Source organism: Rhinatrema bivittatum, chromosome 5 (assembly GCF_901001135.1).
Source record: "Rhinatrema bivittatum chromosome 5, aRhiBiv1.1, whole genome shotgun sequence".
Taxonomy (NCBI): domain Eukaryota; kingdom Metazoa; phylum Chordata; class Amphibia; order Gymnophiona; family Rhinatrematidae; genus Rhinatrema; species Rhinatrema bivittatum.
The window spans coordinates 300,716,384-300,737,399 of NC_042619.1; the positions used below are offsets into that span (position 1 = coordinate 300,716,384).

General features: G+C 47.5%; 1 protein-coding gene across 3 annotated transcripts in view; it reads left to right on the plus strand.

The window, feature by feature from the left end:
* The window catches only part of UBE2D4 (ubiquitin conjugating enzyme E2 D4 (putative)), a 208,269-nt gene that overhangs the window by 92,975 nt on the left and 94,278 nt on the right, over positions 1 to 21,016 (plus strand). For all 3 annotated transcript variants that reach the window (XM_029604172.1, XM_029604171.1, XM_029604173.1), the window contains exons 3-4: positions 5,320 to 5,351; positions 5,479 to 5,556. In XM_029604172.1, coding sequence (XP_029460032.1) covers positions 5,320 to 5,351; positions 5,479 to 5,556 — 110 coding nt within the window. The remainder of the gene's footprint in view (positions 1 to 5,319; positions 5,352 to 5,478; positions 5,557 to 21,016) is intronic.

Genomic DNA, 21,016 nt, shown 5'->3' on the forward strand with positions numbered 1-21,016 from the left:
CCCATTGGTACCTCCACCCCATACTCTGGGGTTAGCCCTCTCTCCTCGACCCAGTCACATCTCTGGTGAGGAAGAGGTCCCTGAAGACCCATGGGGTGATGCTTCCGAGGACCATTCTTCAGAGGCTTCTGAGGACCTTCTTTCAGAACCTTCTCCCCCAGAGGAGAGACGGCGCTCACCCCTGGAAGACCTCTCCTTTGCTAGCTTTGTAAGGGAAATGGAGACTTGGAACTTGGAACAGAGGAAGATGCCTGCCACAAGATGTTGGAGGTCCTACAGTTTGTAGACACTCTGAAAGAGGTCATGGCTATCCCAGTCCATGAGGTTCTCCTAGACCTCCTGCACCATCTTTGGGTACATCCCGGTACTGTGCCTCCGGTCAATAAAAAGACTGATGCCAAGTACCTAGTGCAACAGGCCCTAGGTTTTCAAAAAAGCCAGTTGCCCCACCAGTCAGTGGTGGTAGAGTCAGCCCAGAAGAAAGCCAATAGGACCTGCCCTCATTCCTCTGCCCCTCCGGGAAAAGACCAAAGAGCCCTGGACACCCTTGGTTGATGGGTTTTCCAGGGATCTATGCTGGTTTCTCGCATAGCGGCATACCAGCTTTATATGACCCAGTATAATCAAAACCTTTGGAAACAAGTCCAAGAGTTTTTGGAAACCCTGCCATAGCAGTTTCAGGAGGGTCTGGACTCCATACTCCAAAAGGGGTTGGAAGCCGGAAAGCATGAGGTGAGGGCGGCTTATGATGCCTTCGAAATGGCCTCAAGAATCTCAGCAGCTGGCATTTGTGCCAGATGCTGGACCTGGCTTAAGGCCTCAAATTGGCGGACCTCCCCTGTACAGGAGAGAAACTGGTGATAAAATCAGTGACGCAGTGGCTCAACTCAAGGATCACCATGAGACCCTGCGTCAGCTCTCTGCTACCACCGATGCCCCCTCAGCGGCCCGATGTGGTCCACGGAGGGACACCAGAAAATAGTTCTACAAATCATGGAGATACTACCCCCCAGCATCACAGGCTCGTACAACTCGGCCCTCTCATCGAGGAAATCCTCGCCAACAGAGGGCACCTAGGACACAGCCAGCTCCCCAGCCTAGCCCTGCAGCTGAATTTTGACTCACATCCAGAGAGCAGAATCCAACTCCCCCTGCTTGCACCTGCCAACCCACCTGTCGGAGGTCGTCTGTGCCGCTTCGCCAGGAATTGGATACCAATCACCACCAACTGATGGGTATTATCATCATAGCCCATGGTTACCACCTCATTCTTCTTGCGGTGCCGCCAGACTCCCCACCTTCTCCGTCGTGAAGTCTGGTTGATCAAACAGTGGCCCTCGAGTTAGAATTTTCTGCCCTGCTACAGTCCAGAGCTGTGCAACCAATTCCCCGGACCCAGTGAGGCCATGGGTTCTACTCATGCTATTTTCTCATCCCAAAAAAGACAAGCAACCTCCGTCCCATCCTTGTCCTTCAAGCCTTAAACAAGTTTCTGTACAAAGAGCGGTTCAAAATGGTGTCCCTGGACACCCGCTACTGCAGCATGGGGAATGGCTGTGCTCTCTGGATCTACAAGACGCTTACGCACATATTGCGATTTTCCCACCTCATCGCAAATATCTGCGGTTCGTCATGGGTCACCGTCACTTCCAGTAGAGGTATCTCCCCTTCGGGCTTGCCTCCGTGCCCCAGGTATTCACAAAGTGCCTGGCAGTTGTCTGAGAACAGTTGTGCCAAAGCGGCGTACATGTATTCCCATATCTGATGATTGGCTCATCAAGAGCTTGTCCAAGGAGGGAGCCCTTCAGTCCCTCCACTTAACCTTACAACTCCTTCAGTCACTGGGTTTCCTGGTCAACTACCCGAAATCCCACTTGACTCCGTCTCAAAAACTGTCATTCATCGGGGCAGACCTGGACACGACTTTGGCCAAGGCGTTCCTTCCAACGAATGCATAACCAACCTGGCGGCCTTCATCCGACGCCAGCGGATGACCTCTGCCCATCTGCTCCTCAGGTTGTTGGGGCACATGGCATCATCTGTCCACGTCACCCCCAATGGCCCACCTAGCCATGAGAGTCATGCAGTGGACCCTGCGATCTCAATGGAGCCAAACCTCTCAAAAACTCTCGGCATAGGTCCACATAACCACTCCATTTCGGCTCTCCCTCGCCTGTTGGATGCAGAAAACCAACTTGAACAAAAGGCTACCTTTTCAGCCCCCAGCTGCTCAAATAACTTTCACCACCGATGCCTCCAACCTGGGCTGGGGCACCCATGTCAACGGCCTCCACACACAAGGGATGTGGTCAAGAGCCGAGGCGGCCTGCCAGATCAACTTCCTGGAATTCCGGGCGATGCGGTACGCCCTCTACGCATTCCAGGACTCCCTGTCTTAACAAGGTCATCCTAATCCAGATGAACAACCACGTAGCCATGTAGTGCCTCAACAAACAGGGGGGCACAGGCTCTTCTTACCTGCTGTGCCAAGAGACGGCACAGATTTGGGCCTGGGCCCTGTCGCGTTCCATGCTCCTGCGAGCCACCTATCTGGCAGACACACAGAAATGTAGTGGCGGACAGCCTCAGCCGGAAATTCCAGCCCCATGAGAGGTCTCTGAATCCCTATGTGGCGACCAGGATCTTCCGCTGGTGGGGTCAGCCGGACGTCGATCTCTTTGCATCCTCGCAGAACCACAAGGTGGAACGATTCTGCTCCCTATAGGGGAATCGAAGGACACCATCCATGGATGCCTTCACCCACTCCTGGAGCATGGGTCTGCTATATGTGTACGCTCTGATTCTGCTAATAACCAAGACTTTTGTGAAGCTACAGCAGGACCGAGGCTCCATGATCCACATAACGCCACATTGGCCGCATCAGGTCTGGTTCCCCATACTCCGCGACCTCTCTGTCCAGGAACCCATTCACCTGGGCATCTTGCCCGACCTCATCACATCAGGGCAGGCTACGCCACCCAAAGCTCCGGTCCCTATCCCTGACAGCCTGGATGTTGAAAGCCTGATACTCCAGCCCCTCAACATTTCGGCCAGTGTCTCGCAGGTCCTAGTAGCTTCGCGAAAGCCTTCCACGCGGAAGTCATATCGGACAAAGTGGAAAAGGTTCTCCTCGTGGTGCACGCAAGAAGGCATTGACCCCCTTCTCTTGCCCCACAATGACCCTTTTGAACTACCTCTGCTGCCTTTTGGAGTCCGGTCTACAGACCAGCTCAATTCGGGTACATCTGAGTGCCATTAGCGCATACCACCGAGGGGTGGGTGATACCCCAATCTCGGTGCAACCCCTAGTGAAATGCTTCATGAGAGGCTTACTACAACTAAAGCCTCCACTATGCCCTCTTGTTGTGGCATGGGACCTCAACTTAGTTTTGAAACGGTTCATGCGCCTTCCGTTTGAGCCCCTGCGCTCCTGCGAGTTCAAGCACCTCACTTGGAAAGTCCTCTTCCTCGTGGTGGTTACTTCTGCTTGCAGAGTCAGTGAGCTGCAGGCCCTGGTAACCTATCCGCTTTACACGAGGTTCTTCCACGACAGGGTAGTACTGTGCACTCACCCTAAGTTCCTGCCTAAGGTAGTGACGGACTTCCACCTAAATCAGTCCATTGTTTTGCCCACTTTTTCCTGAGGCCACACTCACACCCAGATGAGCAGGCTCTGCATACCTTGGACTGCAAGCGTGCTCTCTCCTTTTATTTAGAGCGCACCGCAGCCAACAGGCAGTCCACCCAATTCTTTGTATCCTTCGATAAGAATAGACTAAGAGTTGCAGTAGGCAAGCAGACCCTCTCTAATTGGTTGGCGAACGTTATTGCTTTCTGCTACCAGCAAGCAGGCCTTCCGCTAGAGGGCCCAGTAAAAGCGCATTCAGCGAGAGCCATGGCAGCGTCAGTGGCACACATCCGAGCAGCCTGTTTCTGAAATCTGCAAAGCCGCGACGTGCAGTTCCCTTCACACCTTTGCAGCCCATTACTGTCTGGATAAGGATGGTCAACAGGACAGTGTCTTTGGCCAATCTGTCCTCCGTAATCTGTTTCCAGTGCAACAACCCAAATCTTCCTACCTAGGGCCCCAACTGGTGTTCAGGCTGCCCCTTTGTTGCCAATAGCACCCCTGTTGTTGTTCTTGTTGCACGTTATTAGGTGTCTGTTGGCCCAGGCTGTTCTGGGAGCAGCCTGCAGCTTGCTATTCACCCATCTGTGAGAACTACTATCCTGCTTGTCCTGGGAGAAAGCAGAGTTGCTTACCTGTAACAGGTGTTCTTCCAGGACAGCAGGATGTTAGTCCTCACAAGACCCATCCGCCACCCTGTGGAGTTGGATTCGCTTTCGCTTTGTTATTTTATTTTTCGCTCCTACTTTTGCTATAAAACAAGACTGAAGGGGGACCCCGTGTGGCCACAGGGTTGGTGGCATGCTGAGCATGCTCAGTGTGCCAGTCAAAGTTCTAGAAACTTTGACAAAAGTATTCCGTGACAGGGCTCCATCTGATGATGTCACCCATCTGTGAGGACTAACATCCTGCTGTCCTGGGAGAACACCTGTTTCAGGTAAGCAACTCTGCTTTGCACTAGGAATGGGCAGTCTTGAAGGCCCTTGCAGTTCCTATCTGCCAGTATTTTTTTTTGTTTCCAGGACAACCTAGCTTGCTTTTTTTTTGGACCTTATAAAAACACATCTATTCTGGAAACTTCTTTAAGGATACCAAAAGTGTATTTTGTCACACCTTCAACTCAAAAGTGAACTTGCTTATGATACCTTTTACCAAATGTTTGTTGGCTAGGCAGATATATTAAAAGTCTAGAAAAAGATTCCTAGTAGTGAAACCTTCATGCACAATCCAAGAAAACTGATGAACCTCTTATAAAGGCCCAGAACCGCACTTGTGGCAAATTCACTTGATCATCAAAAGTCACAGCTCTCAACTGATGATGATTTCTGGGTACTCACCAAGCTGGAAATTCTAGACATTTCACTTACAAAAGGCAGCTGAGCTGGGAAAGGTTTATTCTCAGTGACCTAGTCTGTTAAAAAGATTTGCAGGAAAGCCTTAGTCACTGGGTGGAAATAAAGATTTTCAGTTTTTGTTTTAGGACATTTAAAATCTTCCAAGTAAATAGCTTGGAAAAGTGGGCAGGGAAGTTTCATGAGCTTTAGTTAAGGTATCTTGGAATGAGGCAGAAATCCTAAGTGGAGTGCACACATATATTATCGATGTGACTGTTTGCTGGGGGACCTGCTGGATGAAGGAGTTCTAACTTGTGTGTCGTTACCTTTTTTTTTGCTTTTTCCCCCTCTTTTTAGTGTTCCATTGGCAGGCCACCATCATGGGGCCGGTGAGTAGCATGTCTATCTGCTTCATCTTGTCTTGCTTTCTCTTTTCTCTCTCTCTCTCTCTCTCTCATTTGATTTTTTTTTCCGGTTCTCTCTGATGACTTGATGCCTGACATTTTGTCATTCTAGAATGATAGCCCTTACCAAGGTGGTGTTTTCTTCCTGACTATTCACTTTCCTACAGATTATCCTTTCAAACCACCAAAGGTAAGCAGCTGGCAGAGTTTGGGGAAACTTACCAATGTTATCTAGATACCTGTGGCAAAGCATTTCAACATTGCGGACACTGGGTCAGCTCTATTGAAATACTAATTTTTTTGTTATTTTTTAATTGTTCCTGTGATGTGACAAATATGTTGGAGAAGTTTGTAAATCCCAGAAAGCGAGAGAATTTGTCGAGAAAACCAAAAGTTTTTCAAAATTATAATACCCTCAAAATTACCAGAAGCAAGAAGGACACATGGTTCTGCTGTCAAAAATGAAGACTAGATTTCTTTCAAAAAGCATTCTTCTCCAAACCAGCACTGAGTGAGTGCTCTTTTCCAGCGCATACATTGATTCTGTTGCTTCAACTCACCTGACATGCTAACAATTTAATTTTTAGTTATTTGCATACCACTTTTTTTAAATGTCGCAGTACAATCAAGGATGTTTTAACAGTGGAAGTATAGAACAAAACAAAAGTTTATAATTTTGGTATAATGTAGTTCCCAAAATTAATTTGCATGAGATAGATATTCATTTCTGAACATCTACTTAACAGGCTGATACAGTACAGTGTGCTCCGACGGAGCGCACTGTTAACATGCTCTTGGACGTGCGTTTTCCCTTACCCCTTATTCAGTAAGGGGCGGAAAACGTGCGTCCAACCCGTGGCACCTAATAGGGCCCTCAACATGCAAATGCATTTTGATGGCCCTATTAGGTATTCCCCGCGATACAGAAAGTAAAATGTGCAGCCAAGCCGCACATTTTACTTTAAGAAATTAGCGCCTACCTGAAGGTAGGCGCTAGTTTCTGCCGGCACCGGGAAAGTGCACGGAAAAGCAGTAAAAACTGCTTTTCTGTGCACCCTCCGATTTAATATCATAGCGATATTAAGTCGGAGGTCCCGAAGGGTAAAAAAAAGTAAAAAAAAAATTTTAAATGGGCCGGCGGCTGTCGGGCCCGAAAACCGGACGCTCAATTTTGCCGGCGTCCGATTTCCGAGCCCGTGGCTGTCAGCGGGCTCGAGAACCGACGCCGGCAAAATTGAGCGTCGGCTGTCAAACCCGCTGACAGTCGCCGCTCCAGGCTAAAAGGAGGCGCTATGGACGCGCTAGTGTCCCTAGCGCCTCCTTTTGCCTGTTTCTACCGCACCACCTCATTTGCATACTGTATTGCGCGCACCGGCGAGTGGCCAGTGTGCGCGCCGGGAGAGCGGGCGTTTTTACTGAATCGGCCTGTTAGCTGGATAAGACTTATACGGATAATTTACTTTGGATATTTAACAATACAGCTACGCTGCTGAATATCCCAACAAAAAGCGCTACTTAGCTGGACAAGTTATATCTGGATAAGTTAGACCTTCTCTATGGCAGGTCTGACTTATCCGAATAACTTAACTGGAAAAGTCTGAATATCGGCATTTATCCAGCTAAGTTATCCAGCTAAGTAGCACTGTCCTGTTATGCCTATTGCCCACACATTGGATATCTAGCTGTCTACTTAGCTGATAAGTGGCGGCCACTGAACATAGCCGGATAATCAGCGGCTGCCACTTAGCCAGATAAGTAGTTACTTATCCGGCTAATTAGCATTCAGCATGTTTTGAATATTGGGCTCCATAAGTCAAGAAATAATAGTATATGCTAACACATACAGATTGTATTTTGATTCCCTTACCATACATCAGTTGTTTTATTAATCATGTGTATAGTGCAGGGATAGGCAGCTGCGGTCCTCGAGTGCTGCAAATAGGTCTGGATTTCAGGATATTTACAATGAATATGCATTGCCTCCATTGTAAGAAAATTTATCTCATGCATATTCATTGTGGATATCCTTAAAACCAGACCTTTTTGCAGCATTCAAGGACCAGAGAATGCTCTGACCTTGGTATAGCTCATACCAGATGTATGTAGCATTGTACAGAGAAACATAATGGATAGCCCCAACTACTTGAAGCTCACAATCTAGTAAAGAGGAACAAACAAGATACACAACCAATCAAATAAAAAGCTTTGAATTAAGATAGCAAGGCCATAACTGAGAAGAAATAAAGTAGGTGGTTATATGTGTGATTGAGGATGTTAATTGAATATCGTCAAATATGATTTAGGTCTTTTAACTATTTAAAGAGAATTTTTTTCTCATTTTTATACTTTCCAACATATGGAATGTTGGAAAGAATTATATAAAAGTGATCGATGTCCATCTGTCTGTCTGTAAGCATAATAATTCTCCAAAACAGGGATGAAAATTCATGAGATTTGGCATACAGAAAGAGAATGTGACTATCTTGGACAAATTTTAAAACCAGAAATATCAGGTCAGTATTTTCAGAAAACCGTGCCTCCAAAAAAAAAAAAATCCCCATTGCTTTCTGTGGGAAACTGTTAGAAGCTGAACTATTAGAATGCTTATCCATTCAGAACACCCCCATCACTTTTCCAGCACTTTGCCACAGAGCAACACAGGCAGAAAATAGAGACAGGAAAAATAACTGATGCAGATGGTGAAGGATAGCACAAAAAGATGCTTCCAAAGTATACACATGCACAGAGCCTGCCCACATCCTTCCCAAAATATATCCCCGCATAAATACCCCTACACATACCCTCCTGCTCCCAGCACACACCTACACCCTCCATAGATGGCAAAGTAAATGGTACAGCTTCTCAGTTCACCCTCCCTAAACCCATGCACACACACACGCACACACACAGACTTTCAATACTAGATGCCATTATTATGGAATTCTCTTCCTTTAAATTTGTGGATACGTGTTAAATCCTGGTTATTCACTCATGGCCGGATTTTAAATCTGCCGCCCGCGTAAAAATTGCCACTTATGCACGTGGCTGGGCCCTGCGCATGCTGCGCGCATTTTAAAAAGGGCCCAGTCACATGTGTAAGTGGTGATACGCGCATAAGTGCCGGGCCTTGACAAATGGGCGGGCTGGAGGGCAGTCCAGGGGATGGAGCGGGGCAGGCCGGGACAGCGCCATTCACTGCTGTCCTGGAGCTTCGCGCGCTGGCCAGCTGCCGGCGCACGCAATTTACTTCAGGTCGGACCCTGAAGTAACTTGAAGAAAAAAAGTAAAAAAAAAAAGGAGGATTTAGAGGGTGGGGAGGAGAGGGGAAGGGGAAAGGGAAGGGAGGTTAGAGTAGATGGTAGGAAAGTTCCCTCCCAGTCCGCTCCTAAATTGAAGCAGACTGGGGGCGCCCCGATCTTGTTGCTGCACGAATTTGCAAAATTTTACCCCCCTTGTGCACGCCGCCTGCACATACGCACGCGGATTATAAAATCTGGTGCGTATGTGTGCGCACGCAAGCACGCGCATGTTATAAAATCAGCACACGCACCGTTTAAAATCTACCCCTCAGGTTTTTAATTAACTGTCAGGATTGTAGGACAGTTTCTGAGCTTCTATTAGTGTTGTTTGGTTGATTGATCTTAGGTTTTGTTATATTGATTCTGGCATTAGTTAATTAAGAGGCATATATTTTATTGACTGTACATTTTTTTTATTAAGTTTATTTTATTATTTGTTTTTATATTTTATTTTATACTCTTGATTTTATGGAAAATTGGTATCTTAAAATAAATTTACATTTACATGTACCCCTCGGCTACACACAAACACACAGCCATTCCCCTCCAACAAAACACATCCCACACTCCCCTACTACACATTACACTCCTATAGAACTGCCATCACATACAAACCTGCCAGAACATATCCATCTATCCCCTAACACACACCATGACATCTACACATATCCACTTACATCCCCCCACATATACATATACATCTATACACCCCCATACACAGTTCCTCCACACATAGCCAGTTCACACACAACCCCCATAATAACAGCTTTCACCCACATATACTCCCTCACAAACACATCTGTTACTTACAGACACACAGCCATACCCCCACAACCCTTCCACAAACTCTTCCTAGCCACAAATCTCTTATCCATCCAAAAACACACCATACCTCATGCCCCCCATATAGCCCCTCGCTGCACACATCCACACTATACACAGCCCTATACCTTCCTCATCCCAAACACACGCCTCCGCTACGCCCATCCACACACCATCTCATCCATCCCTGTAAACAACCCATCTGTACCCCTTCATACACTCAAGTCCTCTGTTTCCCCCAAACACGCCCTGCACCTACTCACACCTCCTCTACAAATCTATGTTAGAAAGCATTCCGGAAGCCATGTTTTCCATAGTTCTTTAATTAGAATATTTTATCAGTTATTCTCACAGGACAAGCAGGATGGTAGTCCTCACATATGGGTGACATCACAGGATGGAGCCCAATCACGGAACACTTTTGTCAAAGTTTCCAGAACTTTGACTGGCCCCTACTAGACATGCCCAGCATGGCACTAACCCTGTAGCCAGCAGGGGTCCCCCTTCAGTCTTCTTTTGTCCGCGCAGCAGTAGCCTCGCGGTTAAGGAGCTCTGCAGAGATTCCTGACAGGAATTTTCCTCACGGAATTACTAAAAGTTAATTTGCCCCACAGGGGTCCCTCCTTCACCATGGCCATGGCGTCGGGGTTCCGTCGGTGCCCGGACTGTAATCGCACCATGTCCATCACAGACACCCATAAAGTCTTTGTAATGTGTCTTGGACGAGAGCACGATGTCTTGACCTGCATCAAATGTGCCCTAATGACACCGAAAGGTCGCAAGGCCAGAATGGACAAGATGGAACTTCTCTTCCGTGCTCAAATCCCGACTCCGTCCATTGCATGGACGTTGTCAGAACCGGCTCCGTCAACTTCGCGCCAGCATCGACCACCGGCCGGTGACTGTCTGGCATCGACGACATCTCGGCCTTCGACATCCTCTACTCCCCCTCAGGACCGAGGGGATCGCAGAGACAAACATCGCCATCGACATCGAAAGTCTCGGACCATCGAGGGAGCAAAATCATCGACCTCGCCATTGTCCGAGCCGTCGTCGAAGAAACCCCATCCAGAAAAGGCACCGACCTTTTTGGCGACCAGGTCATAAAATACCCAGGGTATCGGGAGCCGCGACTCTGCCTTTAACGGTGGTCCCTCTGGCTATACCTCTGCCTTCTTTTTCTTGCTGGAGCCAGGGCTGCTTGCTCCAGGTCTCTGAGAAAAACTGTATCGGATGGTTCAGGAGGCCATCGACAAGGCGATGCAATGACTCCAGGTTTCTCCGGCACCGATACTGGTACCAATTGTGGAACTGACCACCGACCCGGTTCTGGCAACATTGGCACCGCTGCTTTCCAGGATGGAAGCGCTCATTGCCGCTTTTCCACCGATGGACCCCGGGTCTCTGATGGCTGCTGTGCCCTCCCTGCTTACTCTGTCATCGGGAGGAGAAACACCGTTCCGCATCCCTCCATCGGGAGTTCTACCTCAGCCATCGATGCCGATACGTCCATCGCCACAGGTCCAACCACCGGTGCCGATACGCCCATCGGCACCACTGAGCCATCCATCGATGCCCTCGATGCCTGTGCCGGTGCCTTAGATGCCTTCATTGGTGCCTCCAATTATTCCTTCGATTCCTTCGGAGCCTAGACCAGGACCCTCGGGTATCCCACCACCCCGTCCTCCTCTAGTTCCTAGAGGGGCAGGTGCTGATCCCTATGATACCTGGACTGATGATTCCTCCCCAGACACCGATGATTTGCCTTCACCACCTTCACCCACTGAAAGTAGAAAGCGTTCTCCTCCAGAGGACCTTTCCTTTATAAATTTTGTGAAGGAAATGTCTGAATTGGTTCCCTTCCAATTACAGACTGAACAGGATGATAGACGTCAGATGATGGAGTTGCTACAATTCCTGGATGCTCCCAAGGAAATAACCTCCATCTCTATCCACCAGGTTCTTCTGGATCTCCTCAAGAAGAACTAGGAACATCCTGGCTCCATTGCTCCAGTCCACAGAAAAGCTGACACTACCTATTTGGTGCAGTCAGCTCCGAGTTTTCAGAAAACTCAATTGGATCACCAATCAGTAGTGGTAGAATCTCCACAGAAAAGAGCAAAGAGATCAAAGCCTCACACTTCTTTTCCCCCTGGCAAGGAACAGAAGTTTCTAGATGCCATTGGTCGCCGTGTCTTCCAAGGATCAATGATCTCCCGAATAGCTGCTTATCAGCTCTATATGACCCAATATAATAGGGTCATTTTTAAGCAGATACAAGATTTCACAGACTCCCTACTTCACCAATTTCAAGATCTGCTCCAAACCCTAGTAAACAAGAGTTTTGATGCAGGCAAGCATGAGATCAGATCATCTTATGATATCTTTGACACTGCTACTAGGGTATCTGCAGCCGCTATTTTGGCAAGGAGATGGGCCTAGCTCAAGTCTTCCGACCTTCCCCCTGAGGTACAAGGCAGGTTATCAGACCTACCCTGTGTAGGAGATAATCTGTTTGGCGAACAGATTCAACGGACGGTGGCGGAACTTAGGGACCATCATGAGACCCTAAGACAGCTCTCTCTGATTCCTTCTGACTACTCTTCAAAACAGCCCTTCCGAAAGGACTCTTAAGAAGTCATTCTTCCGCCCGAAGAAGTCCTACCCGCCACCAACCAGATCCCGTTCCACGAGACCTTTTCAAAAAGCCCAGTCTCGTCAGAAACGGAAACAAAAACCACAAGCAGCTCCTCAACCAGGTCCTGCTTCAGGTTTTTGACTTCTACCTAGAGAGCAGCAGCCAGCTTCCATTGCCTCACATACCAGTTGGAGGTCTACTGCCACTTCAACAGCATATGGCACTCAATCACCTCAGACCAATGGGTACTGGCGATAATTGCTCAGGGTTACCATCTGAACTTTCTCTCCGTGCCACCGGACTCCCACCTCTACCGACGTGGAGAACATCCGATCACTCCATCCTTCTGGATCAGGAGGTCTCCCTCCTTCTCCAGTCCAAGGCAATAGAACCCGTACCCTACTCTCAGCACGGCCTAGGATTCTATTCCCGGTACTTTCTAATCCCCAAAAAATCGGGAGGCGTTCGTCCTATTCTGGACCTACGGGCCCTCAACCAGTAACTCCAGCGAGAGAAATTCAAAATGGTAACCTTAGGCTCGCTTCTTCCTCTTCTACAAAGAGGAGACTGGCTCTGCTCTCTGGACCTCCAGGATGCATACACTCATATTGCGATAACTCCATCTCATCGCAAATACCTGAGGTTTCTAGTAGGCTCCAAGCACTATCAGTACCGAGTGCTTCCATTCGGCCTAGCGTCTGCGTCACGAGTCTTCACAAAATGCCTCGTAGTAGTTGCAGCCTTCCTCAGGACTCAAGGTGTCCACGTCTACCCCTATCTAGACGATTGGTTAATCAGGGCTCCCACTCAGCAAGCTGCTCTGTCGTCCCTCAATCTAACCTTACACACTCTAATTTCATTGGGATTTCTCATCAACTACGACAAATCCTCCTTAGTCCCATCTCAAACCTTGTCGTTCATTGGGGCAGACTTGGACACCTTGCAGGCAAACGCTTTTCTGCCTCGACAGCGAGCTCTCACCCTCATGTCTCTTGCACACCAGCTGCAGTCTCAGCACTCCGCGACTACACGCCACTTTCTCATCCTCCTGGGACACATGGCGTCCTCAGTTCAGGTCACACCAATGGCCTGTTTGGCCATGAGAGTCATGCAGTGGACTCTAAGGTCTCAATGGACTCAAAGCATTCAGCCCTGTCGATCATTGTCCATGTAACTGACTCACTCCGTCAGTCTCTTGCCTGGTGGGAAAATCAGATCAATCTCCTCCAAAGCTTGCCCTTTCAGGCTCCAGACCCTCAATTAACTCTCACCACCGATGCTTCCAACCTCGGCTGGGGAGTCCATGTGGCCAATCTGCAGACACAAGGATCTTGGTCTCCAGAGGAAGCCAAACACCAAATAAATTTCCTGGAGCTTCAAGCAATCAGATATGCTCTCAGGGCATTTCAGGATCACCTCTCAAATCAAGTTATCCTGATCCAGACGGACAACCAGGTGGCCATGTGGTCCATTAACAAACAGGGAGGCATGGGCTCCTTCCTTCTGTGTCAGGAAGCTGCACAGATCTGGGCGGAAGCTCTCTCCCATTCGATATACTTCAGGGCCACCTACTTGCTGGGAGTGGACAATGTGTTGGCAGACAAGCTGAGTCACATCTTTCAACCGCACGAGTGGTTTCTCAACCCCTCAGTAGCGAACACCATCTTCCAACAATGGGGATATCCTCAGATATCCTCTTTGTGTCTCCTCAAAACCGCAAAGTAGAGAACTTCTGCTCTCTCATTCGCAGCAAACACTCTCAGCCCAGAGACGCATTCTCCCTCTCGTGGGCAACCGGTCTACTTTATGCATTCCCTCCACTTCCTCTTGTCTCGAAGACTCTCGTGAAGTTACGTCAGTACAAGGGAACCATGATCCTGATAGCACCTCACTGGCCACGCCAAGTGTGGTTTCCAATACTTCAGGATCTCTCCATTCGCAGGCACATTCCCTTAGGAAAGGACCCGCTTCTGATCACTCAAAACGACGGGTGCCTCCGCCACCCCAATTTTCAAGCCTTGTCCCTGACGGCATGGATATTGAAAGGTTAATCCTTCAGCCACTTAACCTTTCCGAACCAGTTTCCCATGTTCTGATTGCTTCACGGAAGCCTTCCACGAGAAAATCTTACTCTTACAAATGGAACAGGTTTACGTCATGGTGCTCTTCTCAGTCCCTTGACCCCTTTACCTGTCCAATCACGAAGTTTTTGGACTATCTCTGGCACTTATCAGAGTCAGGTCTAAAAACGTCTTCCATCAGAATGCTTGTCAGTGTGGTAGCCGCCTTCCATAAAGGTGTCGGGGATGTTCCCATATCAGTACAACCCCTTGTAACACGTTTTCTGAAGGGCTTGCTTTACCTCAACCCTCCTCTGTGTCCTCCGGCCCCTTCTTGGGACCTCTATCTGGTTTTGGGTCGGCTCATGAAATCACTATTCGAGTCTCTTAAATCCTGTGATCTTAGCTATCTCACACGGAAAGTGATTTTCCTACTGGCAATCACTTCAGCTCGCAGAGTTAGTGAAATACAGGCTCTAGTTACCTATCCGCCTTACACTAAACTTCTGCAGGACCGGGCAGTACTCCGCACTCACCCTAAATTTTTGCCTAAGGTAGTTTTGGACTTTCATCTCAATCAATCCATTATACTATCTACCTTTTTTCCCAGGCCCCATTCCAATCCAGGAGAACAGGTTCTGCATACCCTTGACTGTAATCGGGCTCTAGCATTCTACCTAGACCGTACAGCTGCCCACAGGGAAAGCACTCAACTGTTTGTCTCTTTCCATCCTAACAGGTTAGGGCAGCCTGTGGGTAAGCAGACTCTGTCTTCCTGGTTGGCGGACTGCATATCCTTTTCTTATCAACAAGTGGGCATTCCATTTCAAGACCGTGTTAAAGCACACTCTGTGAGGGCCATGGCGACTTCAGTAGCACACCTACGATCGGTGCTGCTTCCTGACATTTGCAGGGCTGCCACCTGGAGTTCTCACCACACCTTTGCAGCCCACTATTGCTTGAACAAGGCCGGAAGACAAAATTCTATCTTCGTCCAGTCTGTCCTTTGTAACCTATTTACAACGTGACGTACCAACACCCATCCGCCTGCCCATTAGGGTTCAGGATGCCCTCAGCCAAATTTTTATCCCAGTCCTAGTGCCTTGCACACCTGGGTACATTTGGTGCATTCTCAGACATCCTCAGCTCGGTACTCACCCATATGGGAGGACTACCATCCTGCTTGTCCTGTGAGAAAGCAAATGTTGCTTACCTGTAACAGGTGTTCTCACAGGACAGCAGAATGTTAGTCCTCACGAAACCCGCCCACCACCCCATGGTGTTGGGTTCGTAACGTTTTCTTATTTTATTTTTCGGCACTACCTGTAGCTTTTAAACAAGACTGAAGGGGGACCCCTGCTGGCTGCAGGGTTTGTGCCATGCTGGGCATGCCCAGTAGGGGCCAGTCAAAGTTCTGGAAATTTTGACAAAAGTGTTCCGTGATTGGGCTCCATCCTGTGATGTCACCCATATGTGAGGACTAACATCCTGCTGTCCTGTGAGAACACCTGTTACAGGTAAGCAACATTTGCTTTCTTTTAATTTTTTAGCTTTCTCCCAAGTTTATAGCCTCCTTCCCTCGATAGTCTAAACATTGGAGTGATTGCCCAATGGCCAGGGACCACAAACCCTGGCTTCCATGTGTGTTCATGTTGGGACTCCCTTCTTCAATGCAGAACTCACACATGCAGCTGCAGTGCATAAAACTGAGGGAGTAATTTCAAAAGGTTTCAGTGCATAAATTAGAAGTTATACCCATAAGTAGTATTTTGCAAAGGCTGGAAGTATGTGCATACTAACAATGTTGTGCATAAGTGTTGTAGGGGAAAAGCGGGGGCAATTTAAGAGTGTTCTGGGGCAGGGTTTGGAAGTTCGTGCAGTCTTTTACACCTTCTAATTGAATCTCGGAACTGAAATCGCACTTGATTTTTTGTCTTGAGTTTTTGGGTGGAAGATCAATTTTAAGTGATGGGAGGGGTCAGGGTGAACTGGTGTTTAAAAGTTCATGTATACTTTATAAAATACCTTCCTCCACATGTTATCTGCAGTAATTAACTACATGTTACAATTATTTTGCATGTAAAATATATGGGCATACTTTTGTAAAATATGTATAAAAACTATGTAGCTCAATGCATTAAAAAAACTGTATGCCTCCTGAAATATACGCACATAGCTTCTAGGCAGAGATATGTGATATTTTATGAACTGTGCAACTCCTGCTACCCAATTTATAAAATACAGACATAACTTTGTGCACATTCTTTTATACACATATGTGCTGACTTAAGCATTCTATTGAAAATGACGCTCATAAAATACTGCTATAGCCCAACAACATCTGTGCATATAACAAAAGATGGCCTGTATCAAAAATACTCCTTTAGTCCCAGCCAGTCAAAAGATGCAGTAAACAACTGCAGATTCAGTGTTGTGTCTGGTACCTGTGACAGTGAATCACAATATATGAAACATTTATCTAGGATATTAACAGCTTGAAAAAGCCCATGAGCTGCCAGTGTGTAATGATCCACCATCACTGCAGGTGCAAGAGGTGTGTGGGCCCAAGTTTATGAAGTGCGAATGTTGCATGGAACTGAGCCACCAACAAGAAGAGCAGGGAATACAAATTATAGAAGCAATCAAACCCATATGTGTGTCACATCCAGAGCCAGTGCAATATAAGGAATCCCCTCTTGCCAGTATAAATCATAGACAACATTTATTCCCTGCTTGTTTTGAATAAGGGTGTCCAGATTATTCTATGGGCTATATAATATATTGTCTTTGTGACAATTTATTATAAAGAAGGATTTTTCCCAAATCTTAGATCAAACTTCCTATTCTAGAGACCAATTAAAATCCTCCTCCCTAACTTTTTTTTGTATCAGTACACCCCATCTCTAAGCTTATTTTTCCCATCGATAGCAGGGCTGAATTAGCCATGCTGTCTGGGAGCGTGCATGTGACCGGAGTAGGTGGAGTTTTTCTCAGTTAGTGACAGAGTTTTAACTCTGTGCGGCTCAAGGTTGTCTTACCGTGTGATTCTGTCGTTTTCTCCTCAGTCTCTTTTTTTCCGCGAGCCGTTCGCACACGGGGTTTTTTCTCTCCTCCTTGTCTCAACTTTTTCGAAACATTTTTGGCACTGCGATGGCTCCGAAGCCATCAGGTTTCAAGTATTGTCAATGTGGCAAAGTTATGTCCATCACAGATGGACATAACTATTGCTACATTTGCCTAGGGCCGGACCACGACCACGCCTCATGCCGAGATTGTGGTTTTATGTCCCCCCGGGCCCAAAGGCAATGTGTGGAGAAAATGGCGCGTTTGAGGGCACCATCAACTCAATCTTCGATGGGACCGGTGAAGAAATCTAAGAAGACGCCGTTGAAGAGAGCCTCTTCTTTGGAGCTGGGGGATCATCTTCGCGCCGACCTGGGCGCCACGGCCAGGTTTGACATACATTCAGGGCCGGGGAAAAGAGTTGAGGCCTTGACTCCTCTTCCTCTAAGACCCCCTCATGAGCCGATCGGGACACAGGGACCTGTTCCCGTTCAACCGGACTCCTCGGCGCCGAAGCCATCGGAGCATGCAAAATCGAAGCGTCCAAAAACTATTGATGCATCAAAGCATATGGAGCACCAGAAGATTACGGCGCATCTTTGACGCACAGAAAGCATTCGAAGCACTCGACACCTGCGAAGGACACGGCACATCCCGCGCGCCAGGCGCAAACCCCGACGCACGAGACGCTTTTTTCAATGCAGTCGCTGCTTCAGGGGCAGAAACAACACCTCAAGAAAACAGAAAAGACGAAACATATACATAAAGCTCCTTCTACACACTCAGAGCTCTCTGGTCATTCTATCACATCAAAACGACCAAGTACAAACTCCGACGTGGAAGTAGAGCTCCTCGCTGATCAAGATTCTGGGTCCTCTAGAGAGGCTTCACTTAGTGGCGGTTCTACCTCGGGATGGTCATCAGCATCCCATAGTAAACGACATTCCCCTCAACTGCAGGCGCCTCTTCATAAACAGCACAAACCATTGCCGACGCCTCAAGACCTTCTTTTGGCAGCACTACCTCCCAGACCAATTCCATTACTGGGTCCATCACAGCCACAACCAGAACATCTAGCATCCAAGGCCATGCTACAAATTTCACAAGCTCTGAATACGTTTTTTCAAGATCTGGAGTCTACGCACCCCCAGCCTCCAAGGGCATCTCCTCAATCTTCACCACCTGCATCACCTCGACACACCTACTCAGCTGCACTTACCATCTCCAATTCCAACTCATCCAGATAGCCCGGATTTTCAGTGAACATCATCTTCGCCAAGTTCCTCCACTGACATGCCTTCCGACCCACCGGAGGGTCTGTCAGAACCTTATTCACCACCAGAGGATCTGTCCTACGCAAAATTCATAGAAAAGGTGGGAAAATTGCTAAACGTAGAGACAGGAAAAGTTCCAGATCCCAGGTCAGAGGTTCTTGGTATACTAACAATTTTTGATATACCACCAGAACCAACAGCTTTACCACCTCATTCAGTTTTGGATGGAGTCCTCTACAAAATGTGGGAAAAACCCTTTTCCACTATAGCCGCATCTAGAAAAATAGACCTTAAATACAGAATGCGAAATTCAACAATCTATGATTCTGCCCAGTTGCCTCATAACTGTATTGTTGTGGAGTCTGCACTGTCAAAGGCAAAACGATCGAAGCTTCATGTTAATTCACCTCCAAGGAAAGACCATAAGTCTATGGACGACTTTGGCCGTAAAGTATACCATTCCTCCATGTTGACAACCAAAATACAACATCACCAATTTTACATGATCCAATACTTGTTTGAATGTCTTCAAAAATTGCACCCTGTTTGTCTAGCCGCTGATAACACCTTACCGCAGGTCTTCACGGACATGGAAGAAGGTCTTCGTCACTTGCTTAGGTCAGTTTACGAGTCTTTCGAATCCTGTATAAGAACAGCTACAGCTATAACAGCCTGACGCATGGCTGGTTAAGAGCAAGTGCAATTCGAGAAAACATACACGACAGGTTGGCAGATATCCCTTGCATGGGGATAACTTGTTTGGGCATAAATTTGGAGAAACTGTAACTCATTTAAAAGAGCAAAGTACGACAGTGCATTCCCTCATATCTCCTGCCGATTCTCATGCCGCCTCCAGGAAATGTTACCCTTTTATAGAAGAAAATCCTATCCAAGAGCATCTTTCAAACCTTACAATACTTACCGCTCACAGCACTATAGTCAACAAAGATTTTCATCTCAACCTCACCAATTGCGTGGACGCCCTCGCCATCAGCGATCACATAAACAAGGAACCACAGCTCCACAGAAGCAACCACCGGCTTTTTGAGCTATCTCGAGCCACTTCCACCACCATTCATAGGAGGTCGCCTACAACATTTTTACACCAATTGGGAGGCGATCACCTCAGATTGTTGTTAGGGAAGGTTATCGCCTGAACTTTATGAATCTTCCATCCTTTCCTCATGTACCTCCTCTCCGAAATACATCGACCCACTTACCATATCTCCAGGAAGAAATAAGGAATCTACAAGTTCAACGTTCCACAACAAAATCAAGGATTCTATTCCCATTATTTTCTCATTCCAAAAAAATCCGGGGGCCTTCGCCCTATCTTAGATTTACAGAACCTCAACAAGCACATCCAAAAGGAAAAGTTCAAGATGACCTCTCTCAAGAGCATCCTACCCCTCCTAAAGCCCAACAACTGACTATGTTCTATGGACCTGAAGGATGCATATTCCCGTATACCAATGCACCCTTCTTCATGGCGCTACCTTTGTTTTCGAGCTCAGAACAGGCACTATCACTACAAGGTTCTACTCTTTGGCCTGTCTTCAGCCCTGAGAGTTTTCACGAAATGTTTAGCGGTGGTGGTGGCTCATCTCAGACAACTTATCGATTTTTCCCTATCTGGATGACTGGCTATTAGTGGCCTCAGATCAGACCACTCTGCAAGCATACACGGTGCGCACAATCAACTGTCTTCAGACACTGGGATTCCTAATAAATTACAAAAAATCAAATCTACAACCAACCCAAACACTGCAGTTCATAGGAGCTCTCATCAATACAGTGGAGGAAAGAGCTACCTTCCACAAGACAGGATTCAAACTCTCTCCTACCTAGCACAAAGACTATGTAATCAATCTCATGCATCGGCACATCAAGTCCTCCAACTGCTGGGTCATATGGCGGCAGCTATCCATGTGGTTCCCCACATGAGACTACACATGCGCCGTTTACAATGGGGCCTCAAAACTCAATGGTCACAATTCCTGCAACCCCTCTCCTCCAGGATAAGACTTATCACACTGATGTGCACAGACATTCGATGGTGGCTTTCTCCCACCAACCTGTCCTCAGGAGCTCCCTTTCGGGTGCCTCTGCATCAGCTGACGCTCATGACAGATGCCTCCAGGAAGGGTTGGGGAGCCCATCTTGCCGATCTAAAAACCCAAGGTCTATGATCTTCCCAGGAGTCCATGTACCAGATCAACCTCCTGGAACTCCGTGCCATCTGGAGAGCACTACAAACATTCTCTTCTCAAGTTCAAGGAAAACGCTTCATGGTGTACACAGACAACCAGGTCGCCATGTTCTACATAAACAAAGAAGGAGGATCTGGTTCATGGACACTGTTGAGAGGCTCTTTGGATACTACTTTGGGCAAACGCAAAGAGAGTGTCACTTCAAGCCACTTACCTGCCAGGTCTGGACAATGTCACGGCGGATCGCCTGAGCAGGATTTTTCACCCACACGAATAGATTTTAA